Source organism: Coregonus lavaretus (genome assembly GCF_964263955.1).
Source record: "Coregonus lavaretus genome assembly, chromosome: 18".
NCBI classification, from domain to species: Eukaryota; Metazoa; Chordata; class Actinopteri; order Salmoniformes; family Salmonidae; genus Coregonus; species Coregonus lavaretus.
The window spans coordinates 5,658,834-5,678,445 of NC_140005.1; the positions used below are offsets into that span (position 1 = coordinate 5,658,834).

General features: G+C 45.2%; 2 protein-coding genes across 4 annotated transcripts in view; one reads left to right on the plus strand and one right to left on the minus strand.

The window, feature by feature from the left end:
* Positions 1 to 11,033, plus strand: khk (ketohexokinase). Of its 3 annotated transcripts, XM_084182157.1 has the most exons (9): positions 5 to 235; positions 1,309 to 1,425; positions 1,816 to 1,950; positions 2,380 to 2,514; positions 6,461 to 6,533; positions 8,450 to 8,596; positions 9,216 to 9,304; positions 10,183 to 10,340; positions 10,476 to 11,033. In XM_084182157.1, exons 1-9 carry the CDS (start codon positions 144 to 146, stop codon positions 10,571 to 10,573), a joined length of 1,044 nt encoding a protein of 347 aa, XP_084038283.1. In that variant the 5' UTR covers positions 5 to 143; the 3' UTR covers positions 10,574 to 11,033. The 3 variants fall into 3 exon arrangements, with proteins under 3 accessions (XP_084038285.1, XP_084038283.1, XP_084038284.1); XM_084182159.1 differs by lacking the exon at positions 2,380 to 2,514 and having other exon boundaries at positions 1 to 235; XM_084182158.1 differs by lacking the exon at positions 1,816 to 1,950 and having other exon boundaries at positions 70 to 235.
* The window catches only part of LOC311145834 (hippocalcin-like protein 1), an 18,720-nt gene continuing 10,141 nt past the window's right edge, over positions 11,034 to 19,612 (minus strand). Inside the window, exons 2-4 of the mRNA XM_084182160.1 lie at positions 15,949 to 16,473; positions 13,311 to 13,416; positions 11,034 to 11,507 (exon numbers count right to left, since the gene is read on the minus strand). Of these exons, the coding sequence (XP_084038286.1) occupies positions 11,410 to 11,507; positions 13,311 to 13,416; positions 15,949 to 16,326 (582 nt within the window). The 5' untranslated portion in view covers positions 16,327 to 16,473 and the 3' untranslated portion in view covers positions 11,034 to 11,409. The remainder of the gene's footprint in view (positions 11,508 to 13,310; positions 13,417 to 15,948; positions 16,474 to 19,612) is intronic.

The window sequence follows — 19,612 nt, forward strand, 5'->3', positions numbered from 1 at the left end:
GCACACGCTCAGCAACGCAGAGCCAGACGGTGCTCGTTTTCGCCCTATTGATGATCAGCTCACTGGGGTTCAAAGACCACACAAGTGTGATATGAGCAACATTGTATCCGAAGTTCAAAGTCGCGTTATTTCACGCAGGGAACATGGGTGACAAAAAGATACTGTGCATCGGGCTGGTATGTCTGGATATTGTCAATGTAGTGGACAAGTACCCGGAAGAGGACACTGACACCAGGTACGTGTTGTTTCATACCGAATGCACACTCATCATCTCTAGTGCATTTACCGTTTCAATTACATAGCTACAGTCCTAAAAACACACACACCCGTTTAATGATTACGGAGCGGAGCGAATATAGCTCTGCGCCTGCGCACGCCTCTCCTAAAAAAAAAAAAAAAGGTAATCGCTATGCGGGATCCTTGGTACGTCCCAAACCTATTGAAGTTTACATTTAAAATGGTTAAGGGTTGGGTAAGGGTTATGGTTAAGGTTAGAGTAAGGGTTAAGGTTAGAGCTAGGGGCTGTGAAAGATGCACTTGTAAACGAACTGCACACTTTGCCGTACCACTGGCTTGCAAAAATCATAATGAAGTGATGGTTTTATGTTGACAACTTCGATCTCACATTCTTCACGCCTAAGCCTACTTAGATATCCTACTTGCACTACACTAGCCCGTAAAGAAACATGAAAGCCGTTGTTTCAAGATTGCTACACTAGTCACTTAATTCACAACAGCAAATTAATGATTTGACAGAGGGCAGTCATAGATACTACCTAAACTAAGATATTACAGCTGTGAAAGAGCACAGTTAGAAATAAATGGCATATGGAAGCAAACCGGATGGACATCATGAAAATGATCAGAGAGGTTGAGGGTAGAGGAAGTTCAGGAGAAAGAACAAACAAAATATAATTATTGTAAAATTGACTGTGTCCATAAAATGTATATAGTGTATATATAAGCTGGAAGTAGAGGCCTAAGCATTGTTGTTCACTAGTTTACTCCAATTAGGGAAGGGGTGGTGGGGTTGGAAAGTAATAAAGGGAAATATATATTTTTAAAAAAGGATATGTGTATATGTATTTATTTATATGTCTGTATATATATATATATATATGTGTGTATATTTGCAAGAAAAAAAAAACATATGGGTGATTGGAAGTGATGCAGACAATTACATTGATGGAAGTTACAATCTATCTGCAATATTAAAGCTGATCTACCCCCCAGAAAAAAAAAAGAAGGGAAAAAAAAAAGATATTACAGCTGTCTGTTATTCATCCATGCCTCTGCATTCGCGCACAGGTGTTTGTCTCAACGATGGCAGCGTGGCGGGAACGCGTCCAACTCGTGCACGGTGCTGTCACTGCTTGGCGCTCCCTGTGCGTTCATGGGGTCCCTAGCGCCTGGGCATGTTGCAGAGTAAGTAGCTTGTTGTAAATAAACAGATATTACATCTGACAAACTCAAATGGATCATTATGAAAAAGAATTAACACATCTTTTATTCTATCATCTTATGTCTACCTTTGGGGATTTATTTAATGTGTTTAGGTAGAATCAATTAAGGCATGCTATTTTTTTTTGTTATTTCATGTCCTTTTTGGTGTTACAAAGACATCTTCCGAATCTGTCATGATCAGCGATAATGTATTCCAGTTTTTCCCTGAGGTCGTGGTGCAATGATCGAGAACAGTAATGGATCTCAACAGCAACAACAACAACTGTCTGTCTGACTGTCTGACTGACTGTCTGTCTGTCTGTCTATCTATCTAGATGTCTCTCTTTCTTATACAGTGATTATATCCCACAGATTCATACTAGGTGACTTTCAGAAGTACCAGATTGACATCTCTCTCCTATCAGAACACCCTCACAGCTCCTTCCCTACCTCTATGATCATAAGCAATGTGACCACGGGCACCCGCACCATCCTCCACATGAACAGGTTTGTGTGTGTGTGTTTGTGTGTGCGCACAAACACTTGCAATGACCTGTGTGTGTAGGTTCAATTCAGTTCCCCTCCCTAAATCCTCACTCACACTCACTTGCTCACTTCTCCACTTGGGCTCTCCTGTGCTGCTATCCCTGTCTCTACCACTAGGTGGAAACCTGTCCCCACTAACCCCCATGCTCTACCCCCTCTCCCAGGTATGCTTCTCAGAGGTCATAGGTTATGCCCTGGTCTCCCAGTCTGCAGCAAATGTACCCCGCTCCCTCCCTTCAGGGCAGAGGAAACACGTGCTATGTATCATTGTTATTATGATCATTATTTATTACAATAATTATGTAATGATGATGTATGTAGTATCATTATCATTGGGTTCATTGAGGGGTGCTTGTGTCTGTCTGTCTGTCTGTCTCCCTACTCTGTCAGCTTCATCGTGGGGGATTTCTCGCGCTGTGGGGTGGACATTTCGTCCGTTGCCTGGCAGCGGGATGGGGAGAACCCGTGTGCGTGTTGCGTGGTGTGTCCCCCGAGCGGCTCACGCACAGTCGTGCTCTCCGACACGTAAGACACACACGTGGCGGAGGATCCGGCGCTGGATCCTATAATGCCGTGTTTGGGTCTAATACGGGATGGCTGCTCCACTGCAGTAGAATAGAGCCAGAATGGAGACGTGGAGAGTCACACAAGGCTGTAGCCAGATAACTGCCTCACAATATCAGTTCAAAGGGTGTTGTAAGATTGTCAATCTTAGCCAAACTTCCTGAGCCAAGTGAGTGAGTTAATAATTAGTGAGTGAGATATTCATTACAGTCTACATTTACGTTTACATTGACGTCATTTAGCAGATGCTCTTATCCAGAGCGACTTACAAATTGGTGCATTCAACTTATGATAGCCAGTGGGACAACCACTTATTTTTTATGGGGATGTGGGGGAGGGGTGTAGAAGGATTACTTTTATACTATTCCAGGTATTCCTTAAAGAGGTAGGGTTTCAAGTGTCTCCGGAAGGTGGTCAGTGACACTGCTGTCCTGGCGTCGTGGGGGAGCTTGTTCCACCATTGGGGTGCCAGAGCAGCGAATAGCTTTGACTGGGCTGAGCGGGAACTGTGCTTCCGTAGAGGTAGGGGGACTAGCAGGCCAGAGGTGGATGAACGTAGTGCCCTCGTTTGGGTGTAGGGTCTGATCAGAGCCTGAAGGTAAGGAGGTGCCGTTCCCCTCACAGCTCCGTAGGCAAGCACCATGGTCTTGTAGTAGATGCGAGCCTCAACTGGAAGCCAGTGGAGTGTGCGGAGGAGCGGGGTGACATGAGAGAACTTGGGAAGGCTGAACACCAGACGGGCTGCGGCATTCTGGATGAGTTGTAGGGGTTTAATGGCACAGGCAGGGAGCCCAGCCAACAGCGAGTTGCAGTAATCCAGACGGGAGATGACAAGTGCCTGGATTAGGACCTGTGCCGCTTTCTATGTAAGGTAGGGTCGTACTCTGCGAATGTTGTAGAGCATGAACCTGCATGATCGGGTCTCCGCTTTGATGTTAGCGGAGAACGACAGGGTGTTGTCCAGGGTCACGCCAAGGTTCTTTGCACTCTGGGAGGAGGACACAATGGAGTTGTCAACTGTGATGGCGAGATCATGGAGCGGGCACTCCTTCCCCGGGAGGAAGATCAGCTCCGTCTTGCCGAGGTTCAGCTTGAGGTGGTGATCCGACATCCATACTGATATGTCTTTCAGACATGCAGAGATGCGATTCGCCACCTGGTTATCAGAAGGGGGAAAGGAGAAAATGAATTGTGTGTCGTCTGCGTAGCAATGATAGGAGAGACCATGTGAGGATATGAAAGAGCCAAGTGACTTGGTGTATAGAGAGAATATGGGAGGGCCTAGAACTGAGCCCTGGGGGACACCAGTGGTGAGAGCACGTGGTGCGGAGACAGATTCTCGCCACGCCACCTGGTAGGAGCGACCTGTCAGGTAGGACGCAATCCAAGAGTGAGCAGCGCCGGAGATGCCCAACACGGAGAGGGTGGAGAGGAGGATCTGATGGTTCACAGTATCAAAGGCAGCAGATAGGTCTAGAAGGATAAGAGCAGAGGAGAGAGAGTTAGCTTTAGCAGTGCGGAGAGCCTCTGTGACACAGAGAAGAGCAGTCTCAGTTGAATGACCAGTCTTGAAACCTGACTGGTTTGGATCAAGAAGGTCATTCTGAGAGAGCTAGCAGGAGAGTTGGCTAGAGACGGCACGCTCAAGAGTTTTGGAGAGAAAAGAAAGAAGGGATACTGGTCTATAGTTTGTGACATCGGAGGGATCGAGTGTAGGTTTTTTGAGGAGGGGTGCAACTCTCGCTCTCTTGAAGACGGAAGGGACATGGCCAGCGGTCAAGGATGAGTTGATGAGCGAGGTGAGGTAAGGGAGAAGGTCTCCGGAAATGGCCTGGAGAAGAGAGGAGGGGATAGGGTCAAGCGAGCAGGTTGTTGGGCGGCCGGCCGTCACAAGTCGCAAGATTTCATCTGGAGAGAGAGGGGAGAAAGAAGTCAAAGCATAGGGTAGGGCAGTGTGAGCAGGACCAGCGGTGTCATTTTACGTAATAAATGAGGATCGGATGTCGTCAACCTACTTTTCAAAATGGTTGACAAAGTCATCCACAGAGAGGGAGGAGGGAGGGAGGGAGAGGAGGAGGAGGATTCAGCAGGGAGGAGGTGGCGGCAAAGAGCTTCCTAGGGTTAGAGGCAGAGGCTTGAAATTTAGAGTGGTAGAAAATGGCTTTAGCAGCAGAAACAGAAAAAGAGAATGTAGAGAGGAGGGAGTGAAAACATGACAGGTCCGCAGGGAGTCTAGTTTTCCTCCATGACTCGCAATGAGTCGTCAAGCCATGGAGCAGGAGGGGAGGACCGAGCCGGCTGGGAGGATAGGGGACATAGAGAGTCAAAAGATGCAGAAAGGGAAGAGAGGAGGGTTGAGGAGGCAGAATCAGGAGATCGGAGGGAGGATTTAGCAGAGGGAAGCGATGATAGGATGGAAGAGGAGAGAGTAGCGGGAGAGAGAGAGCGAAGGTTGCGACAGCACATTACCAACTGAGTAGGGGCAGAGTGAGTAGTGTTGGAGGAGAGCGAGAGAGAAAAGGATACGAAGTAGTGGTCGGAGACTTGGAGGGGAGTTGCAGTGAGATTAGTAGAAGAACAGCATCTAGTAAAGATGAGGTCAAGCGTATTGCCTGCCTTGTGAGTAGGGGGGGGGACGGTGAGAGGGTGAGGTCAAAAGAGGAAAGGAGTGGAAAGAAGGAGGCAGAGAGAAATGAGTCAAAGGCAGACGTAGGAAGGTTAAAGTCACCCAGAACTAGATGGATGTTACTCAGGAGCCAGTTAAAGCCATGATACACTAGCAATTGTTTGAGGCAATCAGCTTTACAGTTTGTATCAGTATGTCCCATAAACGTAGGGTTAGGGGGGAGTCTGTCTGCAGTGGCGCTGCATGGGTTAATTCTGGGGCTCATCTCTAATTCTACCAATTCAATCACTGCATGCTTAATGTGTTGTTGTCACAATGTCATTTCATCCATTGATAATACTGGATCATGTGATGCGATGTGATTTCCATGGAGAAGTAGGGTAGGAGTATGAACTTTCCCTCGTTTCAGGATGTGTTTTCTGTCAAACTTGGTAGGGTGCATTTCTAGGGCTCTATGGTGTAACATGACATCCAATCGGATTTGAGATTGACACCCTCCCCTCCTCCCAGTTTTTGATTATGAATTCAGGAGCCTAACTTTTCTCATTATATTCTATATCTATTCAGCTGGCTTGATTTCCTACCCCAGCCCGGTCTCATAGACTAGACGTACCATAGTAAAGGTAAATCTGGGACACTCAAATTCGTATGATATGTTACGTTTGGTCTGTTTACATAAGACAGACGGTTACTTAAGGCAAAAACTAAAGTAGGGTGGTTGGTCAGGGTGGATGGGCAGGCATATAACGCAAATATGTAGCAACCCAAAGGTTGCATGTTCGAATCTCATCACAGACAACTTTTGAATGTTTGCTAATTAGCTACTTTGTAACTACTTACTACTTTTTTAGCTACTTAGCTAACCCTTCCCCTAACCTTCACCTAACTCCTAACCCCTAACCCTAACCCTAACCCCTAGCCTAGCTAACGTTAGCAAGCTAGCTAATGTTAGTGTTAGCCACCTAGCTAACATTAGCTATAACAAATTGGAATTCGTAACATAATATATGTTCTGCAAATTCGTTGCATATTGTACGAATTGCAATTCGGTATCCTACTAATTGTGTCCCGGATTTACATTTACCATGTTACAGCTGCCCCTGAGTCCAGGTTGCCTATCCAATAAGGTTAATAATAGTTTAGTTTACAAAAGGAACTCCCGTTGTCTCTCTCTTTTTTCCCCTCCTCCCCCTCTCTCCAACTCTCCCCTCTCTCTCTTCCCCCTCTCCCTCTCTTCTCCCCTCTCTTTCCCTCTCTTACCCCTCCCCCTCTCTCTCTCAGAAACCTGGCTGACGTGTCAGCAGCAGACTTCTCTAAGGTAGATCTCAGTCAGTACAAATGGATCCACTGGGAGGTGAGCTCACAAAGAGGTTATAGAACACTCTACTCTAGATTTAATCACACAGAGGTTAACATTGACCTCATAAATCAAATACATTTATATTTGTCACACGCGCCGAATACAACAGGTGTAGACCTTACAGTGAAATGCTTACTTACAAGCCCTTAACCAACAATGCAGTTTTAAGAAAAGAGTTAAGAAAATATTTACTAAATAATCTAAAGTAAAAAAATAAAAATAATAATAACACAATAAAATAACAATAACGAGGCTATATACAGGAGGTACCGGTACCGAGTCAATGTGCGGGGGTACAGGTTAGTCGAAGTAATTTGTACATATAGGTAGGGGTAAAGTGACAATGCATAGATAATAAACAGTGAGTAGCAGCAGTCTAAAAACAAATGCAAATTCTTTGGGTGGCCATTTGATTAATTGTTCAGCAGTCTTATGGCTTGTGGGTAGAAGCTGTTAAGGAGCCTTTTGGACCTAGACTTGGCACTCCGGTACCGCTTGCCATGCGGTAGCAGAGAGAACGGTCTATGACTTGGGTGATTGGAGTCTTTGAAAATTTTTAGGGCCTTCCTCTGACACCGCCTGGAATAGAGGTCCTGGATGGCAGGAAGCTTGGCCCCAGTGATGTACTGGGCCGTACGCACTACCCTCTGTAGTGCCTTACAGCCGGATGCCAAGCAGTTGCCATACCAGGCGGTGATGCAACCGGTCAGGATGCTCTCGATGGTGCAGTGTATAACTTTTTGAGGATCTGGGGACCCACCCCTGAGGGGCCCCCGTGTTGAGGATCAGCATGGCAGATGTGTTGTTGCCTACCCTTACCACCTGGGGGTGGCCCGTCAGGAAGTCCAGGATCCAGTTGCAGAGGGAGGTGTTTAGTCTCAGGGTCCTTAGCTTAGTGATGAGCTTTGTGGTTACTATGGTGTTGAACACTGAGCTGTAGTCAATGAACAGCATTCTCACATAGGTGTTCCTTTTGTCCAGGTGGGAAAGGGCAGTGTGGAGTGCAATTGAGATTGCGTGATCTGTGGATCTGTTGGGACGGTATGCGAATTGGAGTGGGTCTAGGGTTTCCGGGATGATGGTGTTAATGTGAGCCATGACCAGCCTTTCAAAGCACTTCATGTCTACCGACGTGAGTGCTACGGGGCGGTAGTAATTTAGGCAGGTTACCTTCGCTTTCTTGGGCACAGGGACTATGGTGGTCTGCTTGAAACATGTAGTTATTACAGACTTTGTCAGGGAGAGATTGAAAATGTCAGTGAAGACAGTTGGTCAGTGCATGCTCAGAGTACACGTCCTGGTAATCCATCTGGCCCTGCGGCCTTGTGAATGTTGACCTGTTTAAAGGTCTTGCTCACATCGGCTACGGAGAGCGTGATCACACAGTCGTCCGGATACGCTACTCAGAGGTTAAAGGAGCAATCGATTGCTTGGACTTTTAAAATAATGATATATAGCGATTGATTTTTGAAGAATATAACTTATATATGCCTCATGAGCTTAGTGCAGCTGTCTAACCACATCATAACCCCAAATATAAGCTTGTTTTACGCCATCGTTTGTAAACAATGTAATTGTAAAACACATGGTTAAAACGATCATTTTAATGTCATGGATGATCAGTTCTTTCATCCATAGCCCTGTCTATGAATTTGTGAGTGGTTACATTTCTCCAGCCCCATCCCTAAACTGTTTATCTAAAAAGGTGGCGGGGTGTCCACTTTTGTGATTTGAACTGCCGTATTGCCCCTTTAACATTGACTTAAAAAATGTAATCATGGTTCAACCGTTTTGTGTCATGTACAGTTTATAACACTTAAAAATAAAACAAACATGTTATAAACACGACCAACAGTGTAACATCCATGATAGGTTATGGTCACGTTTATAACATGTTTGTCACACGACAGGGCCGTAATGCTGAGGAGCAGGTGAAGATGATCCAACGGGTGGAGCTGTCTAACAGCACGTTGCCACAGCAACACAGGATCACCGTATCCGTGGAGATAGAGAAGACCAGGGAGCCTCTGTACCAGCTCTTTCGCTATGGCGATGTGGTACGACGCCCTCACTGATAGCATGAGTATCACCCATAACACTCTGGAACAATGCCTCCAGACAACGTCTAGACAGACAATGCTCTGTAGGAATGTTGAATGATGTCATTTAATTCCCAAAACATGTTCAGCATTCTCTACAGGTTTGGAGATTGATTTTGATATATTTTATTATGGGAGTGTGTTGCGTCTTCAGGATGCCCCGCCCAAATGGCCTTATAAGACAATGTATTCATGATTCATAGTTTGCATTTACAAGTTGAGTTTTCACTGTGTTACTATGTAAGCAATAGCAGCACATGCATTATATGATTTTAAATAACATGCATAGAATGATAGTTAATCCCTATTCATTCTGATTATGTCATTGCTGGCAATCGAAGAGGGCATTACCAAACCTGTAACTGTCATAACACTGCCCTGTACCAGACCTGAAGCAACGTCTCCTCTCCTCTCCTCTCCTCTCCTCTCCTCTCCTCTCCTCTCCTCTCCTCTCCTCTCCTCTCCTCTCCTCTCCTCTCCTCTCCTCTCCTCTCCTCTCCTCTCCTCTCCTCTCCTCTCCTCTCCTCTCCTCTCCTCTCCTCTCCTCTCCTCTCCTCTCCTCTCCTCTCCTCTCCAGGTGTTTGTCAGTAAGGATGTGGCCATGCACTTTGGCTTCCACTCTGCTGCCAGTGCGCTGAAGGGCCTCTACCACAGAGTGAAGAAAGGGTGAGTGGGACACACAGAGAGGAGGAGGAGGAAGAGGAAGAAGAGAGTGAGGGGTGAGTGGGACACACAGAGAGGAGGAGGAGGAAGAAGAGAGTGAGGGGTGAGTGGGACACACAGAGAGGAGGAGGAGGAGGAGGAAGAGGGCGGGGGGTGAGTGGGACACACAGAGAGGAGGAGGAGGAGGAGGAAGAGGGCGGGGGGTGAGTGGGACACACAGAGAGGAGGAAGAGGAAGAAGAGAGTGAGGGGTGAGTGGGACACACAGAGAGGAGGAGGAGGAAGAAGAGAGCGAGGGGTGAGTGGGACACACAGAGAGGAGGAGGAGGAAGAAGAGAGCGAGGGGTCAGTGGGACACACAGAGAGGAGGAGGAGGAAGAGGAAGAAGAGAGTGAGGGGGTGAGTGGGACACAGAGAGGAGGAGGAGGAGGAAGAAGAGGGCGAGGGGTGAGTGGGACACACAGAGAGGAGGAGGAGGAAGAAGAGGGCGAGGGGTGAGTGGGACACACAGAGAGGAGGAGGAGGAGGAAGAAGAGGGCGAGGGGTGAGTGGGACACACAGAGAGGAGGAGGAGGAAGAAGAGGGCGAGGGGTGAGTGGGACACACAGAGAGGAGGAAGAGGAAGAAGAGAGTGAGGGGGGTGAGTGGGACACACAGAGAGGAGGAGGAGGAAGAAGAGGGCGAGGGGTGAGTGGGACACACAGAGAGGAGGAGGAGGAAGAAGAGAGCGAGGGACACATGCAGGCAGGTAGAGACAGATAGACAGAAGAGGGCTGTGGTGTGTGCAGTCTAAAACTATATGCTACTGTTAACTCTTCATATTCTGATCCAGTTTGCCATTGTAGTCTAAACACCTGAAAGTAGGCTTACTGTGGCTTCCAGGGCTGTCCTCATATGTGCCTGGGCAGAGAAAGGGGCAGATGCGATGGGTCCTGATGGCATAGTGGTCCACTCAGATGCTTTTCCACCGGAGGCCCTCGTGGACACGCTCGGAGCAGGCGACACTTTCAATGCATCAGTGATCTACACCCTGTCAAACGGTGAGGTGATATATATATATATATATATATATATATATATTTTTTACACCCAGTCAAACGGTAAGGGGATATTTGTATTTTCTAGACCCAAAATGCAATCAATCAATCATCTATTGTCTCCCTCTCCCCTGGTAGGAGGAGGAGTACAGGAAGCTCTAACGTTCGGTTGCCAGGTAGCAGGCAGGAAGTGTGGTGTCCACGGATACGACGAAATCGTGACAAAGAAAGAATGAAGAATAATGGTCATGACTCTAGTTGGAGGGTTGTTGACATAACAGTACACTTTATTTTCAATTCTACTAACACTAATTTGGCAGTAGGTATAGGAAAGTTTTGTCACGTCACAAAACTCAACACAGCAAAACAGCATTAGAGGTACTATTAGTTTTAACAGACACATTTCAAGCCAAACCCCTTCACAAAAAAAGAAAAGGAGTGTTTGAGGTTAAAGTAATTATTATTTAGAAGTTTTATTCTCATCTTCCCTGTAGTTTTTTGCTCCCAGATGTTAGCTGTTTATTAACCAACGTTCAGATTCTCCTGGCTAGCATTTTTCGAGAATGTAGCAATGCTAGTGGAAACAGGTTGTATCAGTTAGCCGCACATTCAAAATCACAGGGCCTAAAAACTTATGGTGAATTTAACCATATGAACTTAACAAAATGTTCTTGCAATAAAACAAAATAAATACCACATTTGTCGTTGTCAGCTGGCAACAAAGAGTCTTGTAAGTCTTTCCCAGGGCCTTTCTCAGGGGCTTGATACTGTATATTCAATACTTCTGTTCATTCTGGATGTAATTTCTGCACAGCAAACACTATCAGCATACTTAAACATACTTGCAGACCAAAACGTGTGGACACAAATTACATTTACAGTAAAATACAATATGAAAATGATTACATTTTAGAAACATTATCCTTCTATGGATTGAAATGGAACTGTAACAGTACAAATCAAATGATCTTCAAAACAACAGTAATAATAATTACAATATTTATATAATCTCCATAGTCATGTGACAGTGGGCTTGAAAGTAGTAGGTGTCTCTGTGTGTGTGTGTGTGTGTTCAGAACTGACCGGCACTGCTGGGGTCACACTGTAACAGGCAGACTATGGACGGGTCACTCTTGGCACCTTTGATGAATTCCTCCAGAGACAGCCTACCTGCAGTAACAAGCCACAGGATTGGATGAGGAACTTGGTTATTCATCAGAGGTAAAAAAAAAAATATATATATATTGGTTAAAACACTGAGGTAAGAACTAATTGGTGGAGGCAGAGAAAGGCGTGCATCCCATTAGTCTAAAATGGCGCTCTCTCATACACTCATTTCCCTCTTCTGCACTGATGCAGCCGAACTGGACTATTGGAAGCTATCACTTAGCCTGTGTGGCTCAGTTGGAAGCTATCACTTAGCCTGTGTGGCTCAGTTGGAAGCCATCACTTAGCCTGTGTGGCTCAGTTGGAAGCCATCACTTAGCCTGTGTGGCTCAGTTGGAAGCTATCACTTAGCCTGTGTGGCTCAGTTGGAAGCCATCACTTAGCCTGTGTGGCTCAGTTGGAAGCCATCACTTAGCCTGTTTGGCTCAGTTGGAAGCTATCACTTAGCCTGTGTGGCTCAGTTGGAAGCTATCACTTAGCCTGTGTGGCTCAGTTGGAAGCCATCACTTAGCCTGTGTGGCTTAGTTGGAAGCCATCACTTAGCCTGTGTGGCTCAGTTGGAAGCCATCACTTAGCCTGTGTGGCTCAGTTGGAAGCCATCACTTAGCCTGTGTGGCTCAGTTGGAAGCCATCACTTAGCCTGTGTGGCTCAGTTGGAAGCCATCACTTAGCCTGTGTGGCTCAGTTGGAAGCTATCACTTAGCCTGTTTGGCTCAGTTGGAGGCCATCACTTAGCCTGTGTGGCTCAGTTGGAAGCCATCACTTAGCCTGTGTGGCTCAGTTGGAAGCCATCACTTAGCCTGTGTGGCTCAGTTAGAAGCCATCACTTAGCCTGTTTGGCTCAGTTGGAAGCCATCACTTAGCCTGTGTGGCTCAGTTGGAAGCCATCACTTAGCCTGTGTGGCTCAGTTGGAAGCCATCACTTAGCCTGTGTGGCTCAGTTGGGAGCCATCACTTAGCCTGTGTGGCTCAGTTGGAAGCCATCACTTAGCCTGTGTGGCTCAGTTGGAAGCCATCACTTAGCCTGTGTGGCTCAGTTGGAAGCCATCACTTAGCCTGTGTGGCTCAGTTGGAAGCCATCACTTAGCCTGTGTGGCTCAGTTGGAAGCCATCACTTAGCCTGTGTGGCTCAGTTGGAAGCCATCACTTAGCCTGTTTGGCTCAGTTGGAAGCCATCACTTAGCCTGTTTGGCTCAGTTGATAGGAGTGTGGCTTGAGCAAGGCCAAGGTCAAGTGGTTAAATTCCCTCAGGGATCACACACACACTCAAACTCCCTTCCAATGACTATCAGCCCAACATAGCTGTTACGCCAAGAGATCCGAACCCCTTGACGGGGTCGCTAGATGTTGAGTTAAGGTCGCTATAGTCGGAGTCCATGTTTCTTCTGCCTTCACAAATAAAGATGGAGGGCGCCACTTTTAGACTATTGAGAAAATAAAGCCGGCCTATTAAATTCTGTGCAGGAACACTTATGGTTTTGATTCTGTCCTTCAAAATCATTGCTATCAAACTATCAAACTATCAGGGAGAAAGGAAAACCAGCAGTACAGTTTATCCCTTTATGGGCCGGTAGTTGAATAGCCCTGCAGAAGAAACCACTTAATAGTGACGGCCTGCACTAAAAAGTCCTGGGTTGGTAATGTCCTCAATGGCACACTCTTCCCTATATAGTCCCCAATGGGACCCTATTCTCTATATAGTCCCAAATGGGACCCTGTTCCCTATATAGTACCAAACGGAACCCTATTCTCTGTATTTGGACAATAGGGTGCCATTTGGGACGAATCCCGTGCAGGGTTCCTCACCATCATTGTTTGAGTCCATCTGTCTGAATATCTTGTCTGTCCTCTTCTCAGGCGTGGACTCGTCCTCTGGCATCTTCATGACAGAGGACACCATTTTGTAGATGGCCTAGGGAGATGGCACATAGATGGATAGAAAGAGGACCATAGGGGTAGAGAGTTAAAGCTATTTAATTGAAACAATAACAAAGCAGACACCCCGCCTCTGTTTTGTTAAAAAGCTGAAGGATGTATACGTACAGTATAACCCCTCAAATTCATAGAGCTATGGATAACAGGACTGACCGGAAATTATAGTTTTAACCATGTTTTGTTTACATTTGTATTGTTTACAAACATTGGAGTAAAACAAGCTGATATTTAGGATCTGATGGGGTACGACAGTTGGACTAAGCTCATGAGTAGGGGCCATGCTTTTTGATGCACTTTTTGTGGCACAGTGCTTTTACCGGTATTTCTAGCATTATCCACTAGTGTTGCTGCAGGCAGAAAATCCTAGGAAATGTTCTATAATTGACACAAGCTGTCTCCAATCAATCAATGTCTGGTTGTGTGTGTGTGTGTGTATTTGGTGGGGGGGGATTGCCTAAACCAAGTTTTCAATATATATAACTTTCAAAACACAGAAAGTGTCACAGTATGATGCGTTTTGCGTCATATGACTTCTTGACGAGCTCGCTAGATGTTGGCTTGACCTTTTTATTCCAGTGGGCTAAATCAGGGTCACAAAGTGTTCCTTGGTAGTCTTAAACAAATCAACAGTTGTGGTCAAAAGTTTTGAGAATGACACAAGTATTGGTCTTCACAAAGTTTGCTGCTTCAGTGTTTTTAGATATTTTTGTCAGATGTTACTATGGTATACTGAAGTATAATTACAAGCATTCCGTAAGTGTCAAAGGCTTTTATTGACAATTACATTAAGTTTATGCAGAGTCAATATTTGCAGTGTTGACCCTTCTTTTTCAAGACCTCTGCAATCCGTCCTGGCATACTGTCAATTAACTTCTGGGCCACATCCTGACTGATGGCAGCCAATTCTTGCATAATCAATGCTTGGAGTTTGTCAGAATTTGTGGGTTTTTGTTTGTCCACCCGCCTCTTGAGGATCAACCACAAGTTCTCAGTGGGATTAAGGTCTGGGGAGTTTCCTGGCCATGGACCCAAAATGTCGATGTTTTGTTCCCCGAGCCACTTAGTTATCACTTTTGCCTTATGGCAAGGTGCTCCATCATGCTGGAAAAGGCATTGGTCGTCACCAAACTGTTCTTGGATGGTTGGGAGAAGTTGCTCTCGGAGGATGTGTTGGTACCATTTTTTTATTCATGGCTGTGTTCTTAGGCAAAATTGTGAGTGAGCCCACTCCCTTGGCTGAGAAGCAACCCCACACATGAATGGTCTCAGGATGCTTTACTGTTGGCATGACACAGGACTGATGGTAGCGCTCACCTTGTCTTCTCCGGACAACCTTTTTTCCGGATGCCCCAAACAATCGGAAAGGTGATTCATCAGAGAAAATGACTATCCCAGTCCTCAACAGTCCAATCCCTGTACCTTTTGTAGAATATCAGTCTGTCCCCGATGTTTTTCCTGGAGAGAAGTGGCTTCCTCGCTACACTTCTTGACACCAGGCCATCCACCAAAAGTCTTCACCTCACTGTGCAAAATGTTTTTGGGGGATTTTCATTTTCATGGCAAAGAGGGACTTTGCAATTAGTTGCAATTCATCTGATCACTGTTCATAACATTCTGGAGTATATGCAAATTGCCATCATAAAAACTGAGGCAGCAGACTTTGTGGAAATTAATATTTGTGTCATTCTCAAAACTTTTGACCACGACTGTACTAAAGAAAAGTACACACCTCACACACATGGTTATGGTCTTTAAAAAACGAAGACACCTGTACCATTACAGATATAGAGTTGAAATGTATTACCTTTTTGAGTTTGCATCCCAATATTGCACTTTATACCCATCACAGAAGACTGAAATATAACAAAATGCGCCATCCCACTTCTGACACCAATGTAGTGAATTCGGGTAGAAGCCCCAAATGGGACTCGAACCCGGATCCCACGTCTGTCAAGCCAACACCTTAACAGTTACGCTAAGAGGTTCGTAGTAGAGACTGTACATTCACACAGTAAATCCAAAACTGGATGTAGCAACTGCAGATTCTAGCTTTAAGGTGGATAAATGAGGGATACATTGATTAGCACTGTGTCTTCTTACTATGTGATAGATGCTGTGTTTTGACGCTTCTGTGTTGGTGTGAATGCTCTGCAGTCTATTAGCTTCCACAAGAATGAGTCATTTCTATAATCCATAGGTCATTGTGTTGATTTTAGAACCAGCTGCTGCTAAATTATTCTCCAGCACTCAAAAGACCTGGTTTGGTCAACAGAAATTCAAGAGAATAGAGAAGTGAACACATTCCAAGAGAGGAAGGGGAAGATGTTGATTCTAAATTCAGTCATACAATGCTCTAGTCTACAGTGTGACGTTAAAATCTTAGTGTGTTTTTAGGCCCTTGAAGTCCATAAAATAAAATACAAATGGATACAGGCATTGAAATGACGTCACACCCTAAAGTATAACGATGCTACAATACACCGGTGGAACATAGGTGCTCGAGACTGACCTGTACGATCTCCAGCATCTCCGCGCGGCTGATGTAGCCGTTCCCGTCCAGGTCGTACATGCTGAAGGCCCACTTGAGCTTCTGCTCCAGCTTGCCGCGCGACGTAACGCTCAGCGCGATGATGAACTCCCGGAAGTCTATCGTCCCGTCTGCGTTGGTGTCAAACGTGCGGAAGACGTGCTCTGAAAATTTGGAGGCATCACCGTAAGGGAAGAAGTTGGCGTAGATCTTCTTGAACTCTTCCACAGTCAGGTGGCCCATGGGGCAGTCTTTGAGGAAGCCTCGGTACCACTCCTGGAGCTCGTGGTCGGTGAACTCTGTGTTCTCGCGCAGGTCGTTAAGCACCTCCGGCCGTAGCTTGCTGTTCTGTTTTCCCATGGCTTAGGCAGCCCCTCCTCTTGACCAGTTGCTGTTTCTTTTGACGTTTTCTTATTTTTCTTTCAAAGTCTTGCGTTTTCCTCCACTCTGCTGCTGAATTCTTATTCCTGCAGGGGAATGGGCAGGGGGGTTGACCGAGGATATAGCCTATAGAGACAGAGAAGGACAGAGAGAGAACCTGGTAGTAGGGGTAGGTACAGTAGTTATCTTTAAAAAAAAAATATATATATATTTTAGAAGTCTAGGATCCAGAGTGTTTGGAAAGAACCCATGACAACGTCTGGCCAACTCTGCGGTAGCATCTGCTTGCGTGAATGAGTTATGATGTCATACATGTCTAATTGATCAACAGCACTGCCACAAGCCATCAACAGCACTGCCACAAGCCATCAACAGCACTTCCGCAAGCTTAGTTCTCAATCAATGAAAACTAAGCAGAAGAACTGCAGTCTTCAATAGTGGTATAATCTGAAATGAGTCGACTTATATCTTGAAAACTTCACTGCTGACATACTGCACAGGTTTTTGGGATTGTATTAACATTGGTGTAATGAACAAAATGTAAAAATATCGTTTTTGAGTTAACTATCCCTTTAAAGGTAGTGTAAACATTCTCAAATGAAACAAACAAGAGGTTACCAAGGCAACGAGCAGTTCAAAATATGAAACTCCAGCTATCCGTAATGAAATACAATGAGATCTACATTCATAGATAATTGGCTTCATGCATCTGATGGAAAATCTTCTACAAGACATAAATTAGCTGGTAAATCCTGACTAATTTGCCAATTAATTTGTCAATTAGGAGATGAAAACTTCACATGGAGCACATATTTATTAGCCATCTTTATTAACGTTCAAGAAAAATGAATACATCATAAGAATGTTTTAAAATGATGTCTAAATGGATTTTAAAAATGACTGTCTACATGGATTGTCGTGGAAATTCACTCAGCATATTTATACTATCGCTACGGGTTACACAAAGATAGCCAAGTGCATCCTTTTTCATTAAAGCGTTTGCTCCCAGAGACCAGCTGCAGAGGAGGAGAACACCTGGCAACAACAGTCTGGGCGTTCAGCCAATATTTCCACTCCCGCTGAGCCGACCTTCTGAGAGCAAACCTCAGACACCCTGTCGGTCTACAACAGGCATATTTCTAAGTACGCAACAGGTCAAACATGTATGATAAGTATGAGACACTGAAAAAGCAGAAAGAGACACAGTACAATTCCACTACAGGATTTTCAAAATGACTATTCCTAAATGGATTTTCAAAATGACTATTCCTAAATGGATTTTCAAAATGACTATTCCTAAATGGATTTTCAATACGTGTGTGATTTTCCATTGTCGTGAGTGTAGCTATGCACACTGATGTTGAGTGTATTAGTTGTGTGTATGCCTTTTTGAGTGTCTTATAATCCATTAATTAATAAAACTGCATTAAGATTAATAAGAAATGACTACCATCTTCTATTAAAAACAATTGCTAGTTTCAGATGAACTACAGGAGGATGGAAGGTACTATAGAGGACATGATGATCTGGTACCATAGAGGACATGATGATCTACAGGAGGATGGAAGGTTCCATAGAGGACATGATGAACTACAGGAGGATGGATGGTACCATAGAGGACATGATGATCTACAGGAGGATGGAAGGTACCATAGAGGACATGATGAACTACAGGAGGATGGAAGGTACCATAGAGGACATGATGAACTACAGGAGGATGGAAGGTACCATAGAGGACATGATGAACTACAGGAGGATGGAAGGTACCATAGAGGACATGATGATCTACAGGAGGATGGAAGGTACCATAGAGGACATGATGATCTACAGGAGGATGGAAGGTACTATAGAGGACATAATGATCTACAGGAGGATGGAAGGTACTATAGAGGACATGATGATCTACAGGAGGATGGAAGGTACTATAGAGGACATGATGAACTACAGGAGGATGGAAGGTACCATAGAGGACATGATGAACTACAGGAGGATGGAAGGTACCATAGAGGACATGATGAACTACAGGATGATGGAAGGTACTATAGAGGACATGATGAAGTACCAGAGGATGGAAGGTACCATAGAGGACATGATGAACTACAGGAGGATGGAAGGTACTATAGAGGACATGATGAACTACAGGAGGATGGAAGGTACCATAGAGGACATGATGAACTACAGGAGGATGGAAGGTACTATAGAGGACATGATGAACTACAGGAGGATGGAAGGTACCATAGAGGACATGATGATCTACAGGAGGATGGAAGGTACCATAGAGGACATGATGATCTACAGGAGGATGGAAGGTACCATAGAGGACATGATGAACTACAGGAGGATGGAAGGTACTATAGAGGACATGATGAACTACAGGATGATGGAAGGTACCATAGAGGACATGATGAACTACAGGAGGATGGAAGGTACCATAGAGGACATGATGAACTACAGGAGGATGGAAGGTACCATAGAGGACATGATGAACTACAGGAGGATGGAAGATACCATAGAGGACATGATGAACTACAGGAGGATGGAAGGTACCATAGAGGACATGATGAACTACAGGAGGATGGAAGGTACCATAGAGGACATGATGAACTACAGGAGGATGGAAGGTAAAGTACCATAGAGGACATGATGAACTACAGGAGGATGGAAGGTAAAGTACCATAGAGGACATGATGAACTACAGGAGGATGGAAGGTACTATAGAGGACATGATGAACTACAGGAGGATGGAAGGTACCATAGAGGACATGATGAACTACAGGAGGATGGATGGTACAGTACCATAGAGGACATGATGAACTACAGGAGGATGGAAGGTACTATAGAGGACATGATGAACTACAGGAGGATGGAAGGTACCATAGAGGACATGATGAACTACAGGAGGATGGAAGGTACCATAGAGGACATGATGAACTACAGGAGGATGGAAGGTAAAGTACCATAGAGGACATGATGAACTACAGGAGGATGGAAGGTAAAGTACCATAGAGGACATGATGAACTACAGGAGGATGGAAGGTACTATAGAGGACATGATGAACTACAGGAGGATGGATGGTACCATAGAGGACATGATGAACTACAGGAGGATGGAAGGTACTATAGAGGACATGATGAACTACAGGAGGATGGATGGTACCATAGAGGACATGATGAACTACAGGAGGATGGAAGGTACCATAGAGGACATGATGATCTACAGGAGGATGGAAGGTACCACAGAGGACATGATGAACTACAGGAGGAT